Source organism: Lutjanus erythropterus, chromosome 9 (genome assembly GCF_056507025.1).
Source record: "Lutjanus erythropterus isolate fLutEry1 chromosome 9, fLutEry1.hap2, whole genome shotgun sequence".
NCBI classification, from domain to species: domain Eukaryota; kingdom Metazoa; phylum Chordata; class Actinopteri; order Lutjaniformes; family Lutjanidae; genus Lutjanus; species Lutjanus erythropterus.
This window is the reverse complement of record NC_139325.1, coordinates 17,527,490-17,549,601: the sequence shown is the minus strand read 5'-3', so window position 1 is coordinate 17,549,601 and position 22,112 is coordinate 17,527,490. Positions and strand designations below refer to the sequence as shown.

Below are 22,112 nucleotides of genomic sequence, written 5' to 3'. Positions count from 1 at the left end.
AGTGTAAATCCCTTCCTCGCCTCATAACAACACCGTCTTTGAACTGGGTTCTTGTTTGAAAAGTTAAGTGTCATTTCTATGCCGCCGGAAAACGTGTACATGCTCTGATTTTTTTCTCTTGTCTAAACAGGCTGTACTCTGAGGCTTTACATAATTAGAAAGTTAGAAGTCTAAAAGACCAGATTTTCCAGTGCTCAACAGGCTGAGATTAAATTCAAAAGCAGGATAATTATACATTAATTCATTTTATGTTCGTAGTCTTGGGTCCTGCTTTTGGTTTGTAGTATTTGTCCTGTCTTGGTTTTGTACTGTTTCTATCTTTGCATCTTTGTTTTCTTACTATTACATTGACCAAATGTTAGTGTATTGTCTGTTTGATTTGTGAAAAAAATTCCAGAGCAGGTATTAACATGCATTAAGATTGTTTCCAACGTGATTAAACAGATAAACATGTTGTTAACTTGCAATCCCAAAAGAAACTGCAGTATCATTTTGCAACCCATAAATGCATTTAAAGGGACATTTTTCTCGACAAGGCACTGTTACATTACCAAAACAAATTATTGCATTGTAACTCGTTAGCATTGTTAGTGAACCTCATATAACCAATTCATATATAGAGCTGAAAACTAACCTAGCTAGCCTGCAACAAATTGAACCATTAACAACCAAGTCATTGTGCCATCTTTAAAACTCCCAGTGCTCCCAAACCTTTCATGAGTGATGACTTCTTATCCAAGAACTAAAAAAAAAAAAATTATAATTTTAAAATGTGAATGTACATTTTTGTTTTCACTGTTAACTCGTCTGTAATCATGTGCATCACCTTCTGATTCATCAACTCTGATTGTGCAAAAATAAAAGCTAGCGAAAAGGAGAAATAGTGAATTTTTGTGAGATATTATAATATCAGTGGAAAATTATTCTTTCTGCTCAGGGTTGCTATGCAGTTGCATTGGGAGATACTGCAGTGTGACTTTTTCAGTCAGTCCCAGCTGGCTTACCTTCATTACTTAGTTCAGTAGAGTTCAGACAGTACAAACAACCAGCAGATGTCTCTGTTAAATCAACCAGCTGCAGCTGCTGATAAGTTCTGGTAAACCAATGGTTTTCAAATGTGTTCTTTCTCACAAAGAACCACAGGGCGCACAAAGCACCCTGCCTCTACTGAGAAGAAATACATTTGGAGTGTGCAATGGTCTCCTCCCAAAAACAGAAACTTCAAATATATTTCCTCTCAGTGTTACCACAGCTTTTTGTTCAGTTATTCTATACCATGAAATCAGGTATCCAGCACCGTTTACATGGTAAATACTAGCACATTGAAGGGGGGAATTCAACCTGGACCCTATTTTCCCATGTTTTTGTTTGTAAGTGACTAATGAGCAATGACAATGCTTAAAATTGGTCCAGTACTGAGGGAGAGTGCTGCAGCCGATCCTAATGTTAATTGCGGCCCCTTCGAGGACATCCATTAAAAGTACTTGTTTTTTCCACGAGAAGCTCAAGTGTCTGACAACATTACAGAAAGGATCCCTACAGAGATGGACCTTTTTTTTAAGAGTGAGATATGTTTTCTCTCACCAAACCCACAAGAGTCTGTTTATAAAAATAATAATTTTATTGTCATTTTCATTTACCATTTATTCTGACAAAGACAAACATCTTGGCTCATCTTTCCACTGTTCCAACAATCAGTGACTCTGGTTTGGTGAAAATAAACCCTTCATTCACTGCTTTAGTTGAGAAAATATCACTATCAATATAGTGGGGAGAAATGGTGTGCACAGCTAAAATATTTTCACATCTAATTCGTTGAATTAGGTTTTATTGTTGCCCAAATCTGAGTTGGTGATTGTCAGAACAGTAGACAGATGAGCCAATATGTGGTGGTGAGTTCTATTTTGTTTCTCTCAACTTTGAACGAACTGTGTTTTACAAGGATAAAATTACTATTTCTGCACATAGTCTGGTTAGTTTGGCGAGAGCATAAAATAATTTTTTTGGTTAAACAAAATGTTTTTGTTATTCTTTAACAGGTGCTATCTCTGTAGTGATACATTCAATTATATTGTGAAAATAACAACCTGAGCCTGTCGGTGACAAAACAAGCACTTTCAGTGGACATACTTCAATGATGTGCAGGACCATAGCATGTTTTGCTGGCTGCTACAGTCTCCCTCGATACTGGACCAATTTCAAAAACTGTTGTCTGCATAAGTCACTTAGATGCAAAAACATGGGAAAATTATGTCCAGGTTAAAAAACATAGAAGTTACCCTTTAAGAAATTTCCCTACTGCTTCACCACAAAAACTAATTTCTTAGGGAAAGTGGGCTACACCCATTAAATTAATGGAAATCATACACTTTTGCTCTAATCCCTTAGCATCAATGTGTGCTCATACTGCACCATTTCATCATTTGTTACAAGTCTGCAATGAAAAACAACAAAAGCAGGAACTTGTTGCTGTAATGTCACACGATGTATATTTTTTTTAACTATTTGTTAGCCTTTCCTTTGTTTACAGGGGCGTAGCTAAAGCCCATGATTATCCACAGAGACTATAATAAAGTGTTTACTTGTTCTACAGAACAGTCAAGTCTCCTCACCAGGAGGAGCTGCCATCCTGCCTTAAAAGACTTCATTAGTAATAGTTTCACTGGACAGTTTGAGAGCTGCATGGTCTAATTGGTGTTTCAAGTGTCTTTCCACCAAGCCGGCACAAACTAACAGCGGGAGATATACCGACATGGTCCACAGTTTTTCATGATAACACACACACACACACACACACACACACACTCTCTCTCTCTCTCTCTCTCACTCACTCACTCACTCACACACACACACACACACACACACACACACACACACACACACAAACCAGGCTCCCTCTCCTCTTGGTATGCTCTTTTGTTGTGGCCACACAAGGGCGGCCTTTGTATGCCATCAGATTGTGAGTATGAGTGTGTCTAAGAGAGAGTAGGTGCATATTTGTTAGTGTCTTGTCTGTTTATGCGTGAGTTTGTGTGCATGTGTGTGTCCTGGTATTTGTGCCCCGTTTATGAGCCGCTCTCCCACTGCGCTGGCTTACATTCCACCGGTCGGCAGATAGAGGACAGGACAGAAGCGACCCTCCTTTCTCTCATCACACTGTTGCATTGTTGCTGGAGCAGCAGGCTGGTGTTGAGACGGGCACGGAGGGGGAGCAGTGGAGGAGAGAGGGGGCAGGTGGAGGAAGGCCAACGTCCTAGTGGTGCTGACGGTGGCAGTACCAGAGATGTTCCCTCAGCTAGTCTGCCTGCTGAGTTTGTGTTTCATGTAAAGTCTTAATCTTACAATGTGGCAGAAAATCTCTCCCCATGTACATCCAGTGCCACGGGTAAAAATCCTGCATTGTATTGTACCATCAAAGTTTTTGTTCTAACTTTTTACTTGTCCCAAAAAATAAATAACACAATGTTTTCCCATTTTCAGTTGGCTGATTACTCCTTTAGGGATATTCACTTGTCTTTGAGATAACACCATGGACTGAGAGCCTGGTAAAATAAGGTGAAGAGAGTGTTTTCAGTCTACTTTGTCATTGTTGTTGGAGTGAACAGGCTGGCACTCGGCTGAGCACGAAGACGAGAGGGGGGAGGAGGTGGAGAAAAAGGTTTTAGTGGAGGCAGAGAGTTCCCTGGGTTTGTGTTTCTGATGCAGGGCGATTGCAGCCAGAATGCTAATGATGTGCACGTGGAAGTACATAGACCTGGGAAAGAAAGGAGGAAAATCATTATGTAACTTTTGTAACTTCATTATTAATATACTGTGAGGGGAAATGACGATTGATTGATCAGCAGGAAAATATGACTGAGTTGTTAAATCATGTTCAAATCTGAAACGTGGAATATTTTTTTAAAGTGCTTTTTAAGAAAAGGAGAATACTTGTGTTCAACTCCACTTTTCCTCCAATACATCTTATCAGTCAGTAGAAAGGGCACAGCTGCTATTGTGGTTCTTAATAAACTATCTATAGGCCACTAAACACCTGCAAATATATTTGTACTAGAGTTGTAATGATTAGTAGATAAACAGAAAATTCAACTCAACAGATTATTTTGATAATGCCATAATTATATTATTTTCTGATGCCAAGACTCTCTGGTTCCAGTGTCTAAAATGTATTAAGACTATTGGTTGGTGAAACAAGACATTTGAAGACGTCATCTTGGGCTTTAGGAATTTGCTATGGGCATTTTCATCTGTTTCTGACATATTATATCCAAAATGACTCATTAATTAATTGAGAAAATAATCAGAATAATCAATAATGATAATAATCACAGTTTCACAGTTTGTTGTGTTGATCATCAAAATCACTTCCTTAAACTGAACACTACAGACGAATTTGTGTCAATACCATAAACAGTACAAATGTCCCAGGAGCAGACTTACAAACCGCAAACTCATGACCACCGGGTGCCACAAATATTTAAAACTGTTCCATACAAATTAGAAACAGTAATGAAAATTTGTTTTCAGATGTCCTGATACTCACATCTCACAACCACAACTCAATTTCTCCCTCCTCATGTACAGTAAAGGTTTTATTGAATCGTCGATATGGATGCATATTTTGGCATATGACAACTGGAGGTCTGTGCCTGTGCATGCATTCTTTATACGTACACTAGAACCACCTCGCAACAGCAAGAAGAAGAGCTCCTTTGTTTAATGTATTTAGCCAAACAAGAAAATATCAAAAAAGAAAATGGCGCGTGCAAAGTATCAAAGATGGGGAAGACTGGTGTAAGAGAGCAGGTGCATCAATGAGGAGAAGTATCACCAGTACTTGCTTGTAGAGCATACTGTCTGTGCAGTCACAACTTTTGGGTGACATGCAGTTGCAGGGGGCAGATAACAAAATGTGCACCACGTGGACCCACATGACCACAAAAATGTGGAAAGCGTGAACTGGACATGGGGTTAAGTGTTAATATTTGACTCTTTCTCCAGGATTTATGAGTACTAAATGTGAGTATTGCATACCTGTAATAAACCAAAGTGGGCTCTACTGCAAGAAGTAGAAAAGGCATGACAGTGTAGCAGATGGCCAGCTGGGTCGCTGCCCACGTTATGACGTCGTAACCCCGCTTCAAAGCTCTGGAGCCCAGGAAGTAGTGGCGAACAGACTTTCGTATCTGGTGGGTGGAGACATATGAACATTGACTGACTGACCCATTTGTAGACTGTTCATTTTCCACCCAGTTGTACACTGAAGTATTAATATGAATTTCCAGAGGTGGTAGAGTACTCACAGCTCGTGCGGCGATGGTGATAGGGATGGCGGTGATGAAGGTGAAATAGTACCCTGGATAAACACCGTGCCACAGGGCAGACAGGATAAAAGTAAATGCCAACCTGTGCTTGGGGGCTCGGTCATAACACACCCTGAGATAATGAGAGGAATAAGACATATTCAAAGAGTTTGTGAGATGGAAAGCCAAACTGATGTTTTCTGACTGCGTGCCTGAGTAATGAACTTCCTATTTGCAGCACTTACGCTTTCAGCCAAATTCCTGTTCGAATATTCCAGTTGTCGATAAATGTCTTGAAGCTGGTTGCAGTCTGAAAAACACATCAACAAATAACAACATCCTCTTCAACGGTGACTGTGTGCTCCAATCTGTAAGTCGCTGCCAGAATTTGAATTGTGAATGAAATTTAACAGAGCACAGAGGCCATGTTCTGTTTTTGAGTCATGTGAAACACTGAAGGTACCTCAATCCCCAAGATGTTGAGATTGCGAACGAGGTCCCAAGATGGCTTTCCATTTTCATCCATCCCTAAGAAACCATAACCTGCAGCGTTGTTGACTGCATCAGCTGACAGGACAAAAGGAAAAAAAAATCACATGACTTCAATAGCAATAACAATGCAAGTTATGTTCCCATCATATTAAGAGCTAATAATTAGTTACTATAACTAAAACACACACACTGTTTACCTAGTGTCCAGGCAAAGTAGAATTTGGGCCTCGCTGCTTGTATGGAGAAGAATGCGTAGGTGAGCCTAGTGAGGAAGGGGGCATGGCTGACAAAGTGTGGGTCCACATTGTAGGTTATCGGCAGGGACCGAGTCACAGTGAGGAAGAACAGCATACAGCCGCAGCAGACCAGCAGCTTCTGACAGACAGCGCTCTGCAGGGAAACCAGATGACTGCTGAGCAGTGATGGAAACACACATTACAAGTGGACATGAAGACCACTGGACAGTCCAAGTCACTGCAGAATCAGGTCCAGTTGGGACCAGAGGACACAAGTTATATTTAGAACCGAGACTGACACAATGACAGCAGTAGGACTACAAGCAAAAACACTGCTGTTGGTGGCACTACATAAAACCTCTGTGGTTGATGGAGCATTTATGTCAGTTTCTTTGATTTAGGATATTTAATATGTTAATGGGTATATTTACTGCCATATATGAAAATGTAGTAAGTTGAAACTAAGCTGAATTAAAAATCCATTAATGGTAGAATGATGCGTTTTGTGAGGATGTTTTTGCATTCATCACCATTCATCAACGTTTTTTTCTTTTCAAACAATGAACTTTTTAAGTTCTTTAATGTTACTGTTTGATTAAATTTAAAGCCACCTTTGCAATAAAACTTATCATCATATATGAAAATATAGGCACACTCTTGTGAATAAGTACATTTATTGACATATTGACATTACTGAAATTAATCACTACATTTGTCTGATAGCCAAAGTCTGAAATGAGACTTTATAATGGTAGGATGTGAATAACCAGTTGAAGGTGATGTGTAAATCGACATGAATGAGACTTTGAAAGGGTTCGAAGTAGGAAGAACGCAAACCCACAGTAACTGTAGAGTTTGCAGGTTAGCTAACTAGCTCGGTCCTCCATGCCATCCAGACAGATGCTACCCATTCACCATCTTTGTTTACTGTGGAATTGGTTCCTAGTGGTTGGAACAGATTGGATCTGTGTACAACTCTGGATGCCCAAATCCTATTAGGCCAAGAGAAGGCTAGTGTAAGTGAGCCACATGTCTACTTTCTGGCTACCAGCTATGAAGTGTCTATTATCATCACTGCCTCTGTTACTGCTTTATTGTGAGTTCATTTCAAGTTTCAGACAGCAAACAAAGTTTGACATCAAACTGGTGCCATCTTCACATAATACAGGGTGAAGAAGCAGAGACGGTGTGCTCTGTCTCACCATACAATTCCTGAAACAACTGGAAAATTCTCAGTAAATAAAAAACAAAGCTAATAGGGAAACGAAACCTAGAATAAACAGATTAAAAAACCACCCCCTCTACAATCACAGGTAATGCCGTTTCATTAAGTACAATGAGAAAAAGGAGTGGCAACCAGACATACACTCATGAACTTACCAGAGGTGACGGATCCGGCATCTTATCATAGCCGTTCTGTCCATTACATGTCCCAGAGTGCTGCCTGAGCCTCCTGCTGATATGTCTGCCCTCTATGAAGTCTATGTAGTCTTTATAGTTACTGCACGGCCCCACCAAGATACTCATGAAGTTCAGATTGTAGCTCAGGTACTCGATGAGAGAAGGCTTCACACTACAGAGAGAACATAAAGAGAAATAACTGGAAACGAAACAGAGAACCCCTTTATTCAGTATGATAACAATGATCACTTCAAGTGAAATGAATCAGTGTTACTTTGTATTTTCATCTGAAGTGGGTGGAAATGTGAGAAAAGCATGCCATTTATTTCAAATAAAAAAAAATGAAAAAGAGATCCTGTATACCTGTGTATTTGCTTGGCAGATGAAACATTATAAAATAAAATAAAAATAAAAAATAAAAAATAAAAAAACTAAAAGCAAACATTCTGTGATTGACAAAAGGGGACTTTTTTCTCAATTTCATAGCCAAACAACCCAAATGTTATAAATAAGCTTTTGACTTTTTTTCCTTTGGTGCTTTGATTACAGCAGTTATGTCACATTTTACAGAACTGGATATCATGAGCTGATAACTCGCTCCAAATACCGAAGAACCAGGAAATCATAAAGAAATCTGCTTTTCAATTCACTTCCTAATTTCTGAAAACAAAGAATTGACATTATTGAATAAGTAAAATCTCAATCAGAATTATCAGACTGAATAAAATCTAAGTCATCATCCAAACCTACAGGGAGCACAGGAATCTAAAAGCGAGCTGTCGCATGTAAACCAAATTTCTGTTTTGATCTTTTTTTTGGATACATTTATCTAAAATCTATTTTGCATGCACGGTGCAGCGATGAATGTGATTTTATCGTCATTATTCACATGCATAAACATGTAATACTTTCCATGCAAAATGATTCCTCTTGTCTAAGTTCCCAGCATGCTTTTTACATGAATAAGCTATTCACCATGATTGCATCTCCTTGTCATTGTCCTTCGTGGCTAAAGGAAAAGAAACAGTTATTTATTCTTTAAATAAGGTGTTATATCAGATGCAACCTTGCTTGCTTTGAAGGGACATCTAGATACATATCACTCCTACATAGTAAGTATAGAGTACACATCTCAAAGGTCAGGGTTAAAAGAAAATCAGGTTAAAAATAGAAGAGGAATCACGTCAGAGACCTCCAGTTTCTTGATTTTCACAGAGCACAGCGCTCTGACCTTTGTCTGACAAACTTATCCCCTGATGTTTCACACTGCAACATATAATTACTGCTGTACAAAAATTATTATGTTTCTCACACAGTAAAGAACTTACTTTATAGCCAGAAGCTTCTGCTCCGGGGTCAGCTGTTCAGGTTTCTTACACATACCTGAAAAATAAGGGATGATGTCATCACTAACCTTTGGAAACTTTCATTTTGGCTGTTTTTACCAAATACAACAATGAATAATGGTTGAATTCCATTTAGCTGACTCAGTTTCAGGGTCTTGGATTTGTGAATGCTGGCTCACTGTCAAAACATCTGTTGTGAAAAAGGTCTATTCTAAATGTTAAGTAATTGTGAGAGCATACTGCCTCCACTATTAAAGGCTTACGTCTGTGTGGATAAAAGTGTGTGTGCATTCTCCTCTGCTTTACCATCATGGATCTGGAAGGCCAGTGTGGTGATCTTCTGGGTTACTATCATCAAAGGCCTGAGCAGAAAAAATAAAAAATGATTTCATTGTTTAATTCAACTGTGGATGTTTAAAGAAAAAAGATGATATAGTCTACACTGACTTCATGGAGATATTATCAATATTATATCGAAAATCGATTGAAAATGAGCTTTCAATTTCAATAATCAAGTCAAAAGGCAGAATCTGCAACTCTCCCAGTATTTATTTTCAACACCCTCACCTAGTTATGGTGTCCAACACAAAGAAAAAAACACCTCAAAGACAACACAGTGTAGCTTACCGCTGTATATCACACTTGACACCATACAGACTGTACTAAAGCATACAAACACTTTTTAAAAAATAATTTAAAAATGTAAACAACAGTTGTCAAGGCATAAAATCAAATGATATATTGATCTTTAGAAATCAAGACTCTATAGTCTAACAATGGCATATCTGTGAAGATAAAAAAAAAGTTTTGATCAGCTCATTATCTTAAAAATCAAAAGCCAAATCAAATCATGGATTTGGATCTGGTGTTTTTAGCCTCACCATGCCAGCCTGATGCAGGTGGGCAACGCTGACAAATTTTCTAGTACAGTGAACAGTGAACATGGAAATGTTTTGAAACTCAAGAGTCAGAGACGACTGGCAGCTCAGCAAGTAGCATGTTTGTCTGATCAGCAGTAGGATGTTCTTCTCAGTCATTTATTCTATGACTTGAAACAAAGCACGTCCCAAGCAAATGCCTACTGAGCCTCCATCTGAGGAGGCTACAGAATTTATTTCCCACCCGTGAATCACTTCATTCTTTTCCTGACGTGTCAAGTTAGGTCACTTCTTATCCAATGCAATTCATTCAAATCCCAAAGTTTCACTTAATCATTGTGTCTCTTTGAAACCAGTACGACCTGATCTTCATCTTGTCAAGCTCACAGTGCATAACAATAAAACAGTGTTAGTAACAAGGCTTCAACCATCAAATACTGCAGGTTTTTCAACAATAAAATGAAATAACTTACACAACAGACACTGTCATCCAGGACAACATATATTATACAGAAGAATACATAAACAGTACATGTATCCAGTAACCAGATGAACATATCTTTACAATAACTCATATTTGGGTTACATTCCTTTACACTGTTTAAATTCTGGTTCAGCTAGTAGGGAGTGAGATGACAGAGGTCTTGTACAGTAAAGTCTGAACAGCCTAGTTTCACACCCCCTCTCCTGGGTTCATTCACAGATAGAGACCTCTCTGTCCCAAGAATGTGAGTGTGTGTGCACAAAGGCACACATAAACTACATCTCTCTCACACACACACACTCACACGGGTTCCTGTGTGTGAGTGGGCTGCATTGTGTGCACTGCATGGAAAAACGAGGCAGAGAGGGGCTGGCTGAGCGGCTGGCAGTGCCAGCTCGATGAGAGTTGGCAGTTGGCTTCAGAGAAACATTTTCAGGGTGTGCAGTGCTCCACCACTGTAGCCTACAGACTCTGTTTTTCCGTGTAGACTCTGAAGTTGGCAGCGTGCACAAGATTTTGACCCAGTTCAGTTTCAGTTCTGTTGCCTTTCTGCCAAATTCAGAAAAGATCAGCTTATGGAAACGCTCATTGACAAATTGGAGAATAGCACGCAGACTTTAGAGACAAGATTAACTGTGCTTGGCATCATCCAACGGGCAGAGCAACACAATTCATCAAGGTGATAATGAGGACAACACAACAGTAAAAAACAGCTGATTACCAAGATAAATGAAAATAAGCCCACTGAGTCAAAGAACCTTAGCTGTAGTTATGTAAGTATTTCCTTTGGCACTGAATTACTTCATTAAGTGTAAGTATTCAAACATATGAACCCCATCTGTTTAATTCACAAACATGCATCTGTCCAGTCTGAAAGCTGGGTCTCTAATTCAATATACGACCCTACCAAAGGCTGACTCACAGGCCTGGCTGCTCATCACCAAAGTCACGCGGAGCACAAGTGAGGCTGCCAGAAAATTCATCCACAGCAGAACTGGGCAAAGAAGCAGCTGAATACAGGAGCCACCAAAGTCAGCTGTCACCTTTTAAAAGAACAACTGCACACAGAAAACACCATCGCCCACTTTATCTGCCAGGAATGGTGCCACCACAGGCAGTTTCCCAACAAAACACGTGTGTGAAGCTTCACGTTTAACTAAATATTTGTTTGTTTTTTTTGTGAATCCTGGGAAGTCCAGCTCTCACTACAGGGCAACCAGTATGTTAGAAGAAGTCATACTTTATTAATCCCCGAGGGGAAATTACATTCTTTTCACTCATTAATTTTTGTACATACATACACAGGCCCGAAATACACACACATGCACAGACAGGACCTCTAGACATGCATCTGAGAGAGGTGTCAGAGCGAGGGGGCTGCACACGTACATATAATCAGGTGCCCCGAGCGATTAGTGGTTCGGTAGTTCGGCAGTGCCCAGGAGGTGAAGCGGCTCCTCTCCAGCTACCAGTCCACACTCTACTCTACTTTGGTCCATGGGGGACTTGAACTGGCACTGAACCAAGCCAAGTCCTTACAGACTGGGCTACTGCTGCCCAGTGTTATAGGGGTGTCACGATCCTCCAAATCCACGAGTTTGACTCTCAATTTAGACCTTTTTTTTGCAATTGTTAGAAAAATTCTTCTTTAAAAAGACTGTCTGGTGTCAAATGGAATATAACTGCCGGTCTCTGAAGTGTTTTTTACTTCTGACACATGCCGGACGCCTCATGTAGGTGGAGGAAAAAAAAATTAAATCACCAATTCTGCTTTTGATGAAAATCTGAAATTGAAATCTCATTCTGATCATTTTTTGTTTTAATATTGACATTGTGAGGCCCCTAGTATGTTAACAAAATCATAATCTTCTTAAACAAAGCAAGTGCATGCCATCAATGTGTAGGTATTGGAATCAAGTTGCAGTTATGGCTGTGGCAGGGTTTATATTTGATTTTTATGATGCAATCTTAAGTCACTGCCCACTTCCCGCTCCTGCTTTAAGTTGTTCTTTTACAAATTTCCTATGATCCTCATCGACTCTATGTGTAATGCTGGGATGAAAAGAAACCCTTCAAGTAATACTCCTTTAGAAGCAGCCTCGTTTCTAACGCAACAAAGTCACAGTTGCCAGGTGGCGGTGAGTAACCTTAACTCTACCTGGCTGGGCAGTGTCAACCGTGAACAATCCACACTGCTGCTTTTTAATCAGTTTTGTTGTGTTTACACAGGGCCGTGGCACTGGAGACTGTGTAAGCAGCCATGACACCGTTTGAAAACACTAACTGATAACATTAGAACTGCTCAAAGACTGAAATGACTAATATGCTGTCACCAAGGAGGTGTGGCAAAGAGGGCGGAAAAGAGGTGAGACGACCAAGTGATTAAGTTTTTCCTTACCCGGAGAAGTCTGTGGACAGTATCCCATAGTTAAAGATGAACACTCTGCTCACTTGACATGCTGTCAAGTAGCCCATCGCTGTCACCATGGAATACCTGTATGTGGAGAAATGAACAAAGCCAAATCAGATAAAAGATATAAAGATATTCTTGTGATACATAAAATACATGTAGATATTTCCAAGTTGGGCTGCCACATCTTAATCAATTACTTATCAGTTGTTCATGTCGTGGTTGATAAGAAATGCATTATGTGCTCTTTTTACGCTGATAAAACTATGAGTCAAAAGATTATGGATTATTATGGAATTTGTAGCACATTGCGGCAACCACATACATTTCATTTGTTACGTGTCTGCATGCAGATGAGCTTGACTTGAAGCTGAGCAGTTTCACGCTAAAAATCCACACAATAACATTTTATAATTATCATTAATATCATACAGACGCAGGTGCATGATGGAAAGATGGACATATGGACATGATGTCATTTCAAATCATTGAGAAGTTTTTCAATATTAAACTTGGTGAAATGATTTCAGCAAGTGGATCAGTACTTTTTGAACATTCCCAACATGTACCAAGAACACTTCCATAATACTGATAACCGTGATAATTTTGGTCTCTATAACTGTGATCTAAAAATTTCATACAGTTTCATCTGTACTTGGATCGCAACAACCACATGGATGCCTTTCTCATGTGTCTGCATGCAGATTAGCTTGGCTCAGTTCGTGGATGTCCACTGTATCTGATCAAGTAACAATTTCTTTCAAAAGTAGGACGCTAAGAATTTCATACTTGTTACTGAAATGTTTTCAATTTAGGCATGGGCAATAGAGCAATAGAGATATGTATCAGCAATAGACACTTCATCAATACCAATAGAAAAATAAGTGCAAACTGCCATGAAAGCCCATAAGAAATGAGTGACACACAAACAGCCAATCATTTAAGAGGTATGTTGTTCAGTTGCAGCATTGACATGTACAGAAACAGAAAGATCATGGAGTGTGAAAATGAGTGCAGACGGAGAAGAAATTGTTAATAAAAACAACAGGTGAGCTATTAAGTCTATTACCCACGTGCCTTGATCAATAAAGTGGTTAAACTCAATGTACGGTGGTTAAAGCTACTACAAGGAACTTTTGTATTTTGTTGATTTTTGACACCTCTGTGGACAAAAGTGTGTGAAAATGTGAAAAATAACATGAACTCATCTGCTTCTTTTTAACCAGCTAATGTACAGCTCATTAATAACTATATAAAAATAGCTAATCCTCTCGTGGATGGTCTTGTTTGGTTATGTAGGTCATACAGAGACATCAGTAATAAACTGAGACTCTTAGCCTAATTACTTAAAAACTCCTCATAGTAGCTTTAAATTCATAACAAAGTAGTTAAAATTCAACAGAAATCAAATAGAAAATGAACATTATTTATGATAAATTTGTTATATCACCCAGCCCCAGTCAATTTTCCTTAGAAATACCTTAATCAAAACAATATTATTTATCATTTGCAGTGGCTGAGACCTTGCTGATGAGCACTTGCAAACTGTTAATGGAAACTTAGACTCTCATTTATTTGTTGCCAGTGATATTAAGGACTTATGTTATACATGTCAGCGACAACATGCAGGTGAATTAGACAACAATCTCAAGGTGAGATGTGCTGCTACTGGACACCATGAACATGAAATGACCTAATCAAAGATAAAATTACTAAACATCTGATTCACGCTGATTATCAAATGAATGGTTATACGTATAGTGGGTCAAAGAAACATGGAACACCACAGCAAACGCTTCAAAGTCACAAATATTTACATTATAACACTGCAGAAAGATTGTGTGTGTGCACTACTAGAGTGTCCCGTGTTGGTCTTGATTCATTCACAGTTACCTCCTCGCTCCCTGTGACAGAGGTGTGTAATGTGGTATGTATGTTTAACTTGTGACACAGTTTAAACTGTGTTTTGAACCACACTTACAGAACAATACCGGTTTTATCTTCCTGTCCCTGCAGGTAATCTCTTTACTGGTGAATACCTGAGAAACCCCAACCCCACCTCATTCATGCTGTACCATTCATAAAAAGAAAAAAACTACTATGACCACTTGAGCCAAGTTGTTTCAAGCCATCACACACACACACACACACAACCAAATGTGAAGTACTATTTATGTACATTCACAAAGCTACACAAATACACATGGCAAGAGAGAGAGAGAAATAGGTATTTAAAAATTAACAGAAACACACACACACACACACACACACACACACACACAAACACACACACACACACACACACACACACACACACACACACACACACACACACACAGGCTGACTGTCTGCATGGATCTAACCGACTGGTCTGGCTGGCATGTCGGGCTGCCTTTCACCTGACGTGTTTCACCTTTTTTCTTTCAACAGTATTTCAGTTCAGGCTACATTTTAATAGAAAGAAAATGGGGTGGGGTGCATCACACTGCAGTATGTGGTGGAATGTGTGGGTGGGAGAAAATGAATGGGCAGTTTCAAAGGTGTGAGCAGCAAGAAATGTTTGTTTTTCAGATTTAAATATTAAGAACTGCCTTACAATAACAAATAAGTTATCAATATCACACCCATTATCTAGACCTAGAAATCTGCCAGATGAACAGCTATGACGTAAATAGTTTCTGGGCTGATCTTGTCTGACAGGTCACCTGTCTCTCGGCAATGATGACAGACAGACAGTTCAGCCTGGTCTAGAAACACCTGTAGCAACTTATTGATTATGCAATACAACAGGATTTTGTTTGTCTATAACCAAACCAGTGAGGTTGCCATGTGGTTACAATGGGAAGAAGTATAAAATAACAGCTGTTCACACTTTAATAGAACTGACTTATTGCATACACCAATAAATTTTGACTCCCACAATTAGTCACATATTCAATTAGCTGCCAAGTATTAAATTAATCACCAACTATTTTGCTAATCAAGTAACTGTTTAGAGTTGTGTCACCTTAGATTTGGGAGAGAGTGATCAATATTTCTTACCATTTTATGGACCAAACCAGTAATCAATTAATCAAGGAATCAAGAGATTATTAAACAATGAAAATTCATGATTTTTTTGTTAGTTGCAACCCTAATTTGATATCTTCAAATGTAACAAATTCCAACACATTTTAGTGCGATAACATGTGACAACATTCATAAACTGTTTTACAATCCAACATTTTGTCTTCATGGCTTTATCCCAGACTTCTGCATGGATTTTCCTTTAAAGTAAGAAGACCAACACTTACCTGTGTACATTGTTGATGTCACCTTGAGCAGTGATCATGTAGCTTGCAACCACCACTGTCAGGATGTGAGCCGAGTACCTGCAGAAAAATACACACAGTATTAGAAAATGTACTGTCTACAGCCTCATCGCATTCCTATAATTATAAGCCTGAGGCGCTGCTGACAATCACTTATATTTGAGAACTCAGTGGTCAACTAACATATTATCATTCACGACATGTGCGTAATCAAGGCTTGTTACTGACTTTACGAGGGAAAAATGAAGAGGTGCAGCATCATATGAAAGAAATTGAATGGAGTAGTGTGTGAGTGCGTCTCTGGCTGTGTAAAGCAGTACCATCCAAAGCAGAAGATGAGAAAGGCGATGCCAAGGAGAGTGGCCACAGCGTGCCTGACCAGGGGATTGGCATGGCTAGGACTGAGGTAGAGACGAAACCAGAAGGCAGCAGCCAAGGCAAACAACTGACACGCCAGAAAATTCACCTGCGTGGGAGAGACAGTGATCAGGATGCGCAAGGATATTCAACAAAATATCTGCTTTTTTGGACATCTGACAAAAACACTGATAATCCAGGGTTTCTGATGCGATTTTAACGGGAAATCGAGGGGAAAAAATACACAGAAAGCCTCTAACCTACACCATCACATTTATGAACTGCAATGTGGGCGTCGATCACCGTTCATGGACCAGTGAACGTCTCTCTAACAAGTGAAACGTTAATTAACACACTTCATTACACAGAGTACCATTCATAAGGTCCTTTAGGATGTGAAAAGCTGTTAATAAACTGCGACTATTCATGGGCAGATAGTCCTACCTGATCCAGAGGAAAGCCCAAGTATTCACTGACAGGCAGCAGCCACTTGGATCCAGTGGTATTAAACGCAGTGTCCGACCGCTCGCCCATCCTACGTAGTTTTTCTGTGGCGACGCCTCGGTCTTCCCAGTTGTCTTTTTTTTTCTTCTTTACCCAACTATTCACTATTTTCTGTGACTGCAATACATTGTTTGCCGGAAAGGCCCCGTGACAAGTCAAACCAGTCCACAGTGTGACAGACCTGGTGTACAAACTCGCTCCTGCTCCTCTTCGGTCTCTGTACTCGTCAAGTCTGACACAGGCAGAAAGAGAATGAATGGCGTTTCCGGTCAGTGCTACCAAAATAAAAGCCGGGTAGGCGAGTGTGCTTAATTGGTTTCATTAGAACTGCAACCAGACCTGTCTGTAAAAACAAACAAACAAACAAACTCTGTTCTACACAGTCTTGTTTCCCCCCACAATCTACTCGCAGCCCTTACACCATAACAGGTGAACTGAAACGTGAGTGAATATTAAATTTAAAGAGAAACTTCACCTTGCTTCCGGTGTTATTCAGGCTCTCTTTCAAGCTTGGCTCAACATAAGTAAGATGACAAGTTGGATCGTGGCTATTTCCCCCGCCCCTGGTTAAAATGAGTGTTTTGTTCGGAACTCTTTGTGACAGAAAATACTCATTAAACTGCTCAAGAGAATATGAACAAACGGTGTCTAAATAGCCAAGGTGTTTCCAGTGGTTCATGGCATAGAAGTCTGCCGCATCTTACAAGGAGGTCTGGGAAAAGTTTCTGATATTATGATATAAAACAAATATTTATTCATTTATATATGTATTTAATTTTTTATTTTAAATGTTTCACGGTGGAATATAAATAGCACCTTGAATTTAAAATCTAAAATAGTTCATAGATTAATTTCCAATCTACCAATATATTACTTTTAATAAATATAAATCTTCCTCTCTCTCCACATGGCTCTGGTGTCAGAGATAAGTGCTTCTCTTGTGTTGTTCTTTCACATAACTAAAAGGAAATTTAAAAACAAAGACTATATACAATTATTCCAAGGAAAGGACATGAGGGGATCCGTACACTTTCTGTCTGGTCAGGAGACCTTGGTAGAGAAAAAAACTGAGAAACTCTAGGTAATTCAAAGACTGTAGTAATCATCTTTGATGGTCTGTGGTAACATGTCCAGTGAAATTATAGAATTAAAGAAGAAATAATTAAAGAAACAGTCACTTTGTGACAACTCTTGCTTTCTTAAAGTTTACATATGACATCTAAATTGATTTTTAAATTAATTAATTAATGTGTGTTGTAGACAAAATAAAGGTAATCTGTGAAAGGACTGAATGCTCTTTTTTAATTTATTCCATCAATGCATTGAATTACAAAAAAAAACAAAAAAAAAACATTTTCAAGTGTTTTTGTTTGGCTGTTTCATATTAATCAGAGTTCAAATTAATGCTGAATGTTCTCTGAATGAGTGTCTGTGAGTCATACAGCTGTGCATACTCTGATTATGGCTGCAAGTCAATCAGATTATTTCTGTTGGAGGAGTTAGTTAAAATATGTTCTTTATAAAATGCCAGAATTGACCAAGAAATTTAAAATGGCTGACTTCCTGTTGGGTTTTGCATATAAGTCCAAGAGACTTTTTTGTGTGACTGATCTTAATACATGTGCATACTGATTTTTGTTCATGTCAGTGAAACATGTCAGCAGGTCTACACATTAAAGGGCATGACCAAGCCATTTGGCCACACCCACTGACAAAACTCATATCATATGTTAAGGCTCTATTGAATATGAGAAGTCTTGGGCAGATTCAACCAAGTAAACGGAAGTTAATGCAACTTCCTGTGTTTTGGCGAAACATCGACCTTCGTTGTGCTGTCATGGCATGGTTTGACAATACGTCAAGATCTTCACAAAAAAAAAAAAAAACATTACCAAAGTCTTAAGGCATTTCTGACCAGATTTGAGTTGGAAATGGTCAACCTGCTTGGAGGAACACATCAAAATCTAAAACGTCATTTCGTTTTACCAGAGGGTGGCGCTATGGCTATCGCGGAATATTATCATGTGGATGAGTTCAGGGTGGGACTGTTATCAAATAAATCAAGCTTGGAGCAGATTGGATTATTTATACCAAAGTTATAGCAATTTCGTGTTTCATGGCAAGGCATCAAAATTCCACACCACAGCCACGACCTTCAACATTTGACCACTCACATCGACAAAACCCATATCATATGTTCAGGCCTGGACTACTATTGAATATGTGAAGTTTCAGGGATATTCGACCAAATAAACAGAAGTTAGTGCAACTTCCTGTGTTTTGTCAAAACATCGACATTTGCCGTGCCATCGTGGCAACGCCGTTTGACGATACGTCAACATCTTAACAATATATAATTAGCGAGGTCTTAAGGCTTTTCTGACAAGATTTTAGCTGGATAAGGTCAACCTGCTTGGAAGAGCATTGCGAAATATAGTTGCGGAGATGTGTTCAGGGCACGACTGTTGTCAAACATTGTTTATCGTTTATCGGATCGTTTATACTAAAGTGATAGCAATTTCATGTTTCACGGCAAGACATCAAAATGCCACACCAAGCCACGCCCACAAACTTACATCGTGGCGAGGTCGGGCGCCCGTCAGACACCAGCAGAGCCAGCTCGATCTTGTGAGCTTACTGTTGCCAACGTGTGCATGACATCAGAGCATATCGGGATCAAGTCGGACACAAATCTAACCGGCATGCACTGTGCGGCGATCACTTCACTTACTTGAAAGGTTTTGTAGTTTTGCACAACAAATGCTCTTAAAATGACATTCTATACCATTTTGAAGTGTGTTTATTCTGCTGCAAATATACAGAAAAAAATAATATATTGCAATATATATTGTTACCGCATATGCTTCAAATTATAATGCAATATAAATTTTAGGCCATATCGCCCAGCCCTATGTCCCACATTACCCAAATTAAGCTTGTATGCATATTAGATCTATGTTTAAAATAAACTGAGCAATACATAGCTATTATTGACATATTTTCTCAATTGCTTTGGCTCCTTTTTTGAAACAGTTTTATATTCTCTAAACCAGGGATATTCCACTTTTTATATCCAAAAGGTCAAAGGTCAATTTCACTACAACATCATATTGTTCAGCTTTCTTTCGGTCTTCTGTCCTTCTCTGTAAAAATAGTCTTTAAGTGAAAACAGCATGTTTCTCACTGAAAATTATTCACTGGAATCACATGTGTAATGATAACTTCCATTTTGCCAAAAAATACACTTAATACCTTTTATTTACTGGTGAATTTAGTGGGAAGTTCCACATTAAATTCCTTCAAAGTCTTCACTAGATACATTATATGAGTCTGGACAGACATGAATGTAAATTGCAAATTAAGTGGTTGGTGGAGGCATACAGCTGCGAGGCAGTAACTCTGTTTTTTGACCGCTCTGTTGTATACGACCATTGACAGCTGACATTTCACTTTTCTTCCTCTAGGGGTCACAAGTGATCAGCAACTGCTTCAGCTTGAAATCTTGTGTGTGGAGGTCATGTTAATGTTGGTGGAACTTCTCCACCAACATTTCATGACTTCATCTCTGCTGGTTAAATTTGGCAGTTGTGGTGGCATGGCAGTAGGATCTGCACTCTACTGCGTGACTTCCTCTGGTTCATTTATAAACACACATCAGATTTTATTTTTATCTGAATACATATTTTCTTTGTGAGATCTATAGTTATTAAATATGTGCAACACAGTAAAAAGTACAATATTTCCCTCTGAAAAGTAGTGGAGTAGAAGTATAGAGAACCATAAAATGGAAGTACTCAAGTTAAGTACAAATACATCAGAATTCTACTTAAGCACAGTACTTGAATAAATGTACTTAGTTGAATTCCACCACTGAATGTACATAATTACTGGTAAAGATACATAAATGTTTAGACTGTAGATACTGCCAGTATTTGTACAGTAATGGAGTATTCAGGTTCTTAACTCACTTGCCAGTACTACCACATTGTGAAAATACTACTACTACCATTAAACAGTAAACAGCCCCTCAGTGTTTTACTATTTTATATTATGTTTTTGGATTAACATTTCTGCTGCATTAATAGCGTTTGTGTCCCGTTCGAACCACATCTATAAAAAGTAAATGTTACATTAGATCAGAAAAACGGCCCTGGTTTCACTTTTTTGACAATACATTTTCCAGCTAATCCAAGATGAGTTTTAAATAGTTTATTTATCTTAAGAAGGAGATGAATTTTCTCAAGCAATGAAGGGATACTTATCCCATAGTTTATCACTAACATTCAAAATCTCTGCATTTGGATATTTTCACCGAAAAGGAAAAGTGTGAAAAAATGTCATCTGAAAAGTAACTAGAAACTAAAGCTGCCAGAAAAATGTAGTGGAGTAAAAAGTACAATATTCCCTTTGGAAATGTGATGGAATACAAGTAAAAAGTTGCATAAATAGAAAATTATTTAGGTAGCTCAAATTTGTACGAAAGTATAGTTCTTGAGTAAATGTACTTGTTTACATGCCATCACTGGTTTTATAGAACTGAATATGTAATTTGAATGCTATTTTTTTTAAATCATCCAAAAATGTGCACAGACAGTAAAATATTATGATGATGTTTTGTTATTCTTTTCTTTTTTTTAATTTTTTCTTTTGTTTCTGCAAAATTTCAACTTTTATTTGCAATGTAAAACGTATATTTGAATCAGTCCCTGCAGGACTAAACGGTCCATCTGGATGATGAGTTCATTTTTATTTGTTGTCAACATCATGCTGAAGCATAAGGTCTACTTTGTGTCCAATAATGTTCAGGGCACTGACCAGAAATAAAAAAGCACAAATGAAAGGAAAGAGAGCATACACAGGAGGTGGGTGAGGGGTGGATGGGAAGATTTTGATGCTGTACTTTTATTTCTTATAATCCTGCTTATATCTTGTGAATGTGTAAATTTACATGTGTATAGTTCCAGGTACGTGCATTTTTATTTTTATTCTATGTAATTCACAACCACGACAATAGGTTAGGCTTACTAACAGTAATATGTAATTATGCTATTACTGTTTCATTTGTATGTTTGTGTTGATGTATCATGACTATGTTTATAATTAATCTTTATTATAAGTTTGTGTTTGTGCAGGTGTCTTTCTGTTTCCTTTCTTTTGAATCTATTTTTTCGTGTACTATTAGTGATGTTTGTATGTTTTGTGTATTGCAGTTGCAAGGTAAAGCGAGCCCCGTTTTCATTAAACAAATCTTAAAACAAAAAAAAAGGGAGCTACCATTATGTCAGGGGCTTAAAATGTTTATTTCCCTGCTCCTACTGTAACCTTTTGAACAGAGAAAAAGGTTGCAGCATCAATTAACTTACTCAGTGCAAAAACAATCAATAGACCAA

The 22,112-nt window shown here is 38.5% G+C and overlaps 1 protein-coding gene across 1 annotated transcript; it reads right to left on the bottom strand.

Moving 5' to 3' along the window:
- Positions 1-2,818: 2,818 nt before the first annotated feature.
- On the bottom strand, positions 2,819-16,938 carry mboat1 (membrane bound O-acyltransferase domain containing 1). The gene is made up of 13 exons (XM_084725643.1): positions 16,663-16,938; positions 16,182-16,327; positions 15,844-15,921; positions 12,539-12,634; positions 9,085-9,140; positions 8,761-8,815; positions 7,412-7,604; positions 5,993-6,185; positions 5,767-5,870; positions 5,549-5,613; positions 5,304-5,436; positions 5,035-5,186; positions 2,819-3,754 (listed from the first exon to the last, which is right to left on the bottom strand). The coding sequence occupies exons 1-13, from the start codon at positions 16,750-16,752 to the stop codon at positions 3,571-3,573; spliced, it is 1,545 nt and encodes a 514-aa protein (XP_084581769.1). The 5' UTR covers positions 16,753-16,938; the 3' UTR covers positions 2,819-3,570.
- Between the last annotated feature and the right edge of the window lie 5,174 nt (positions 16,939-22,112).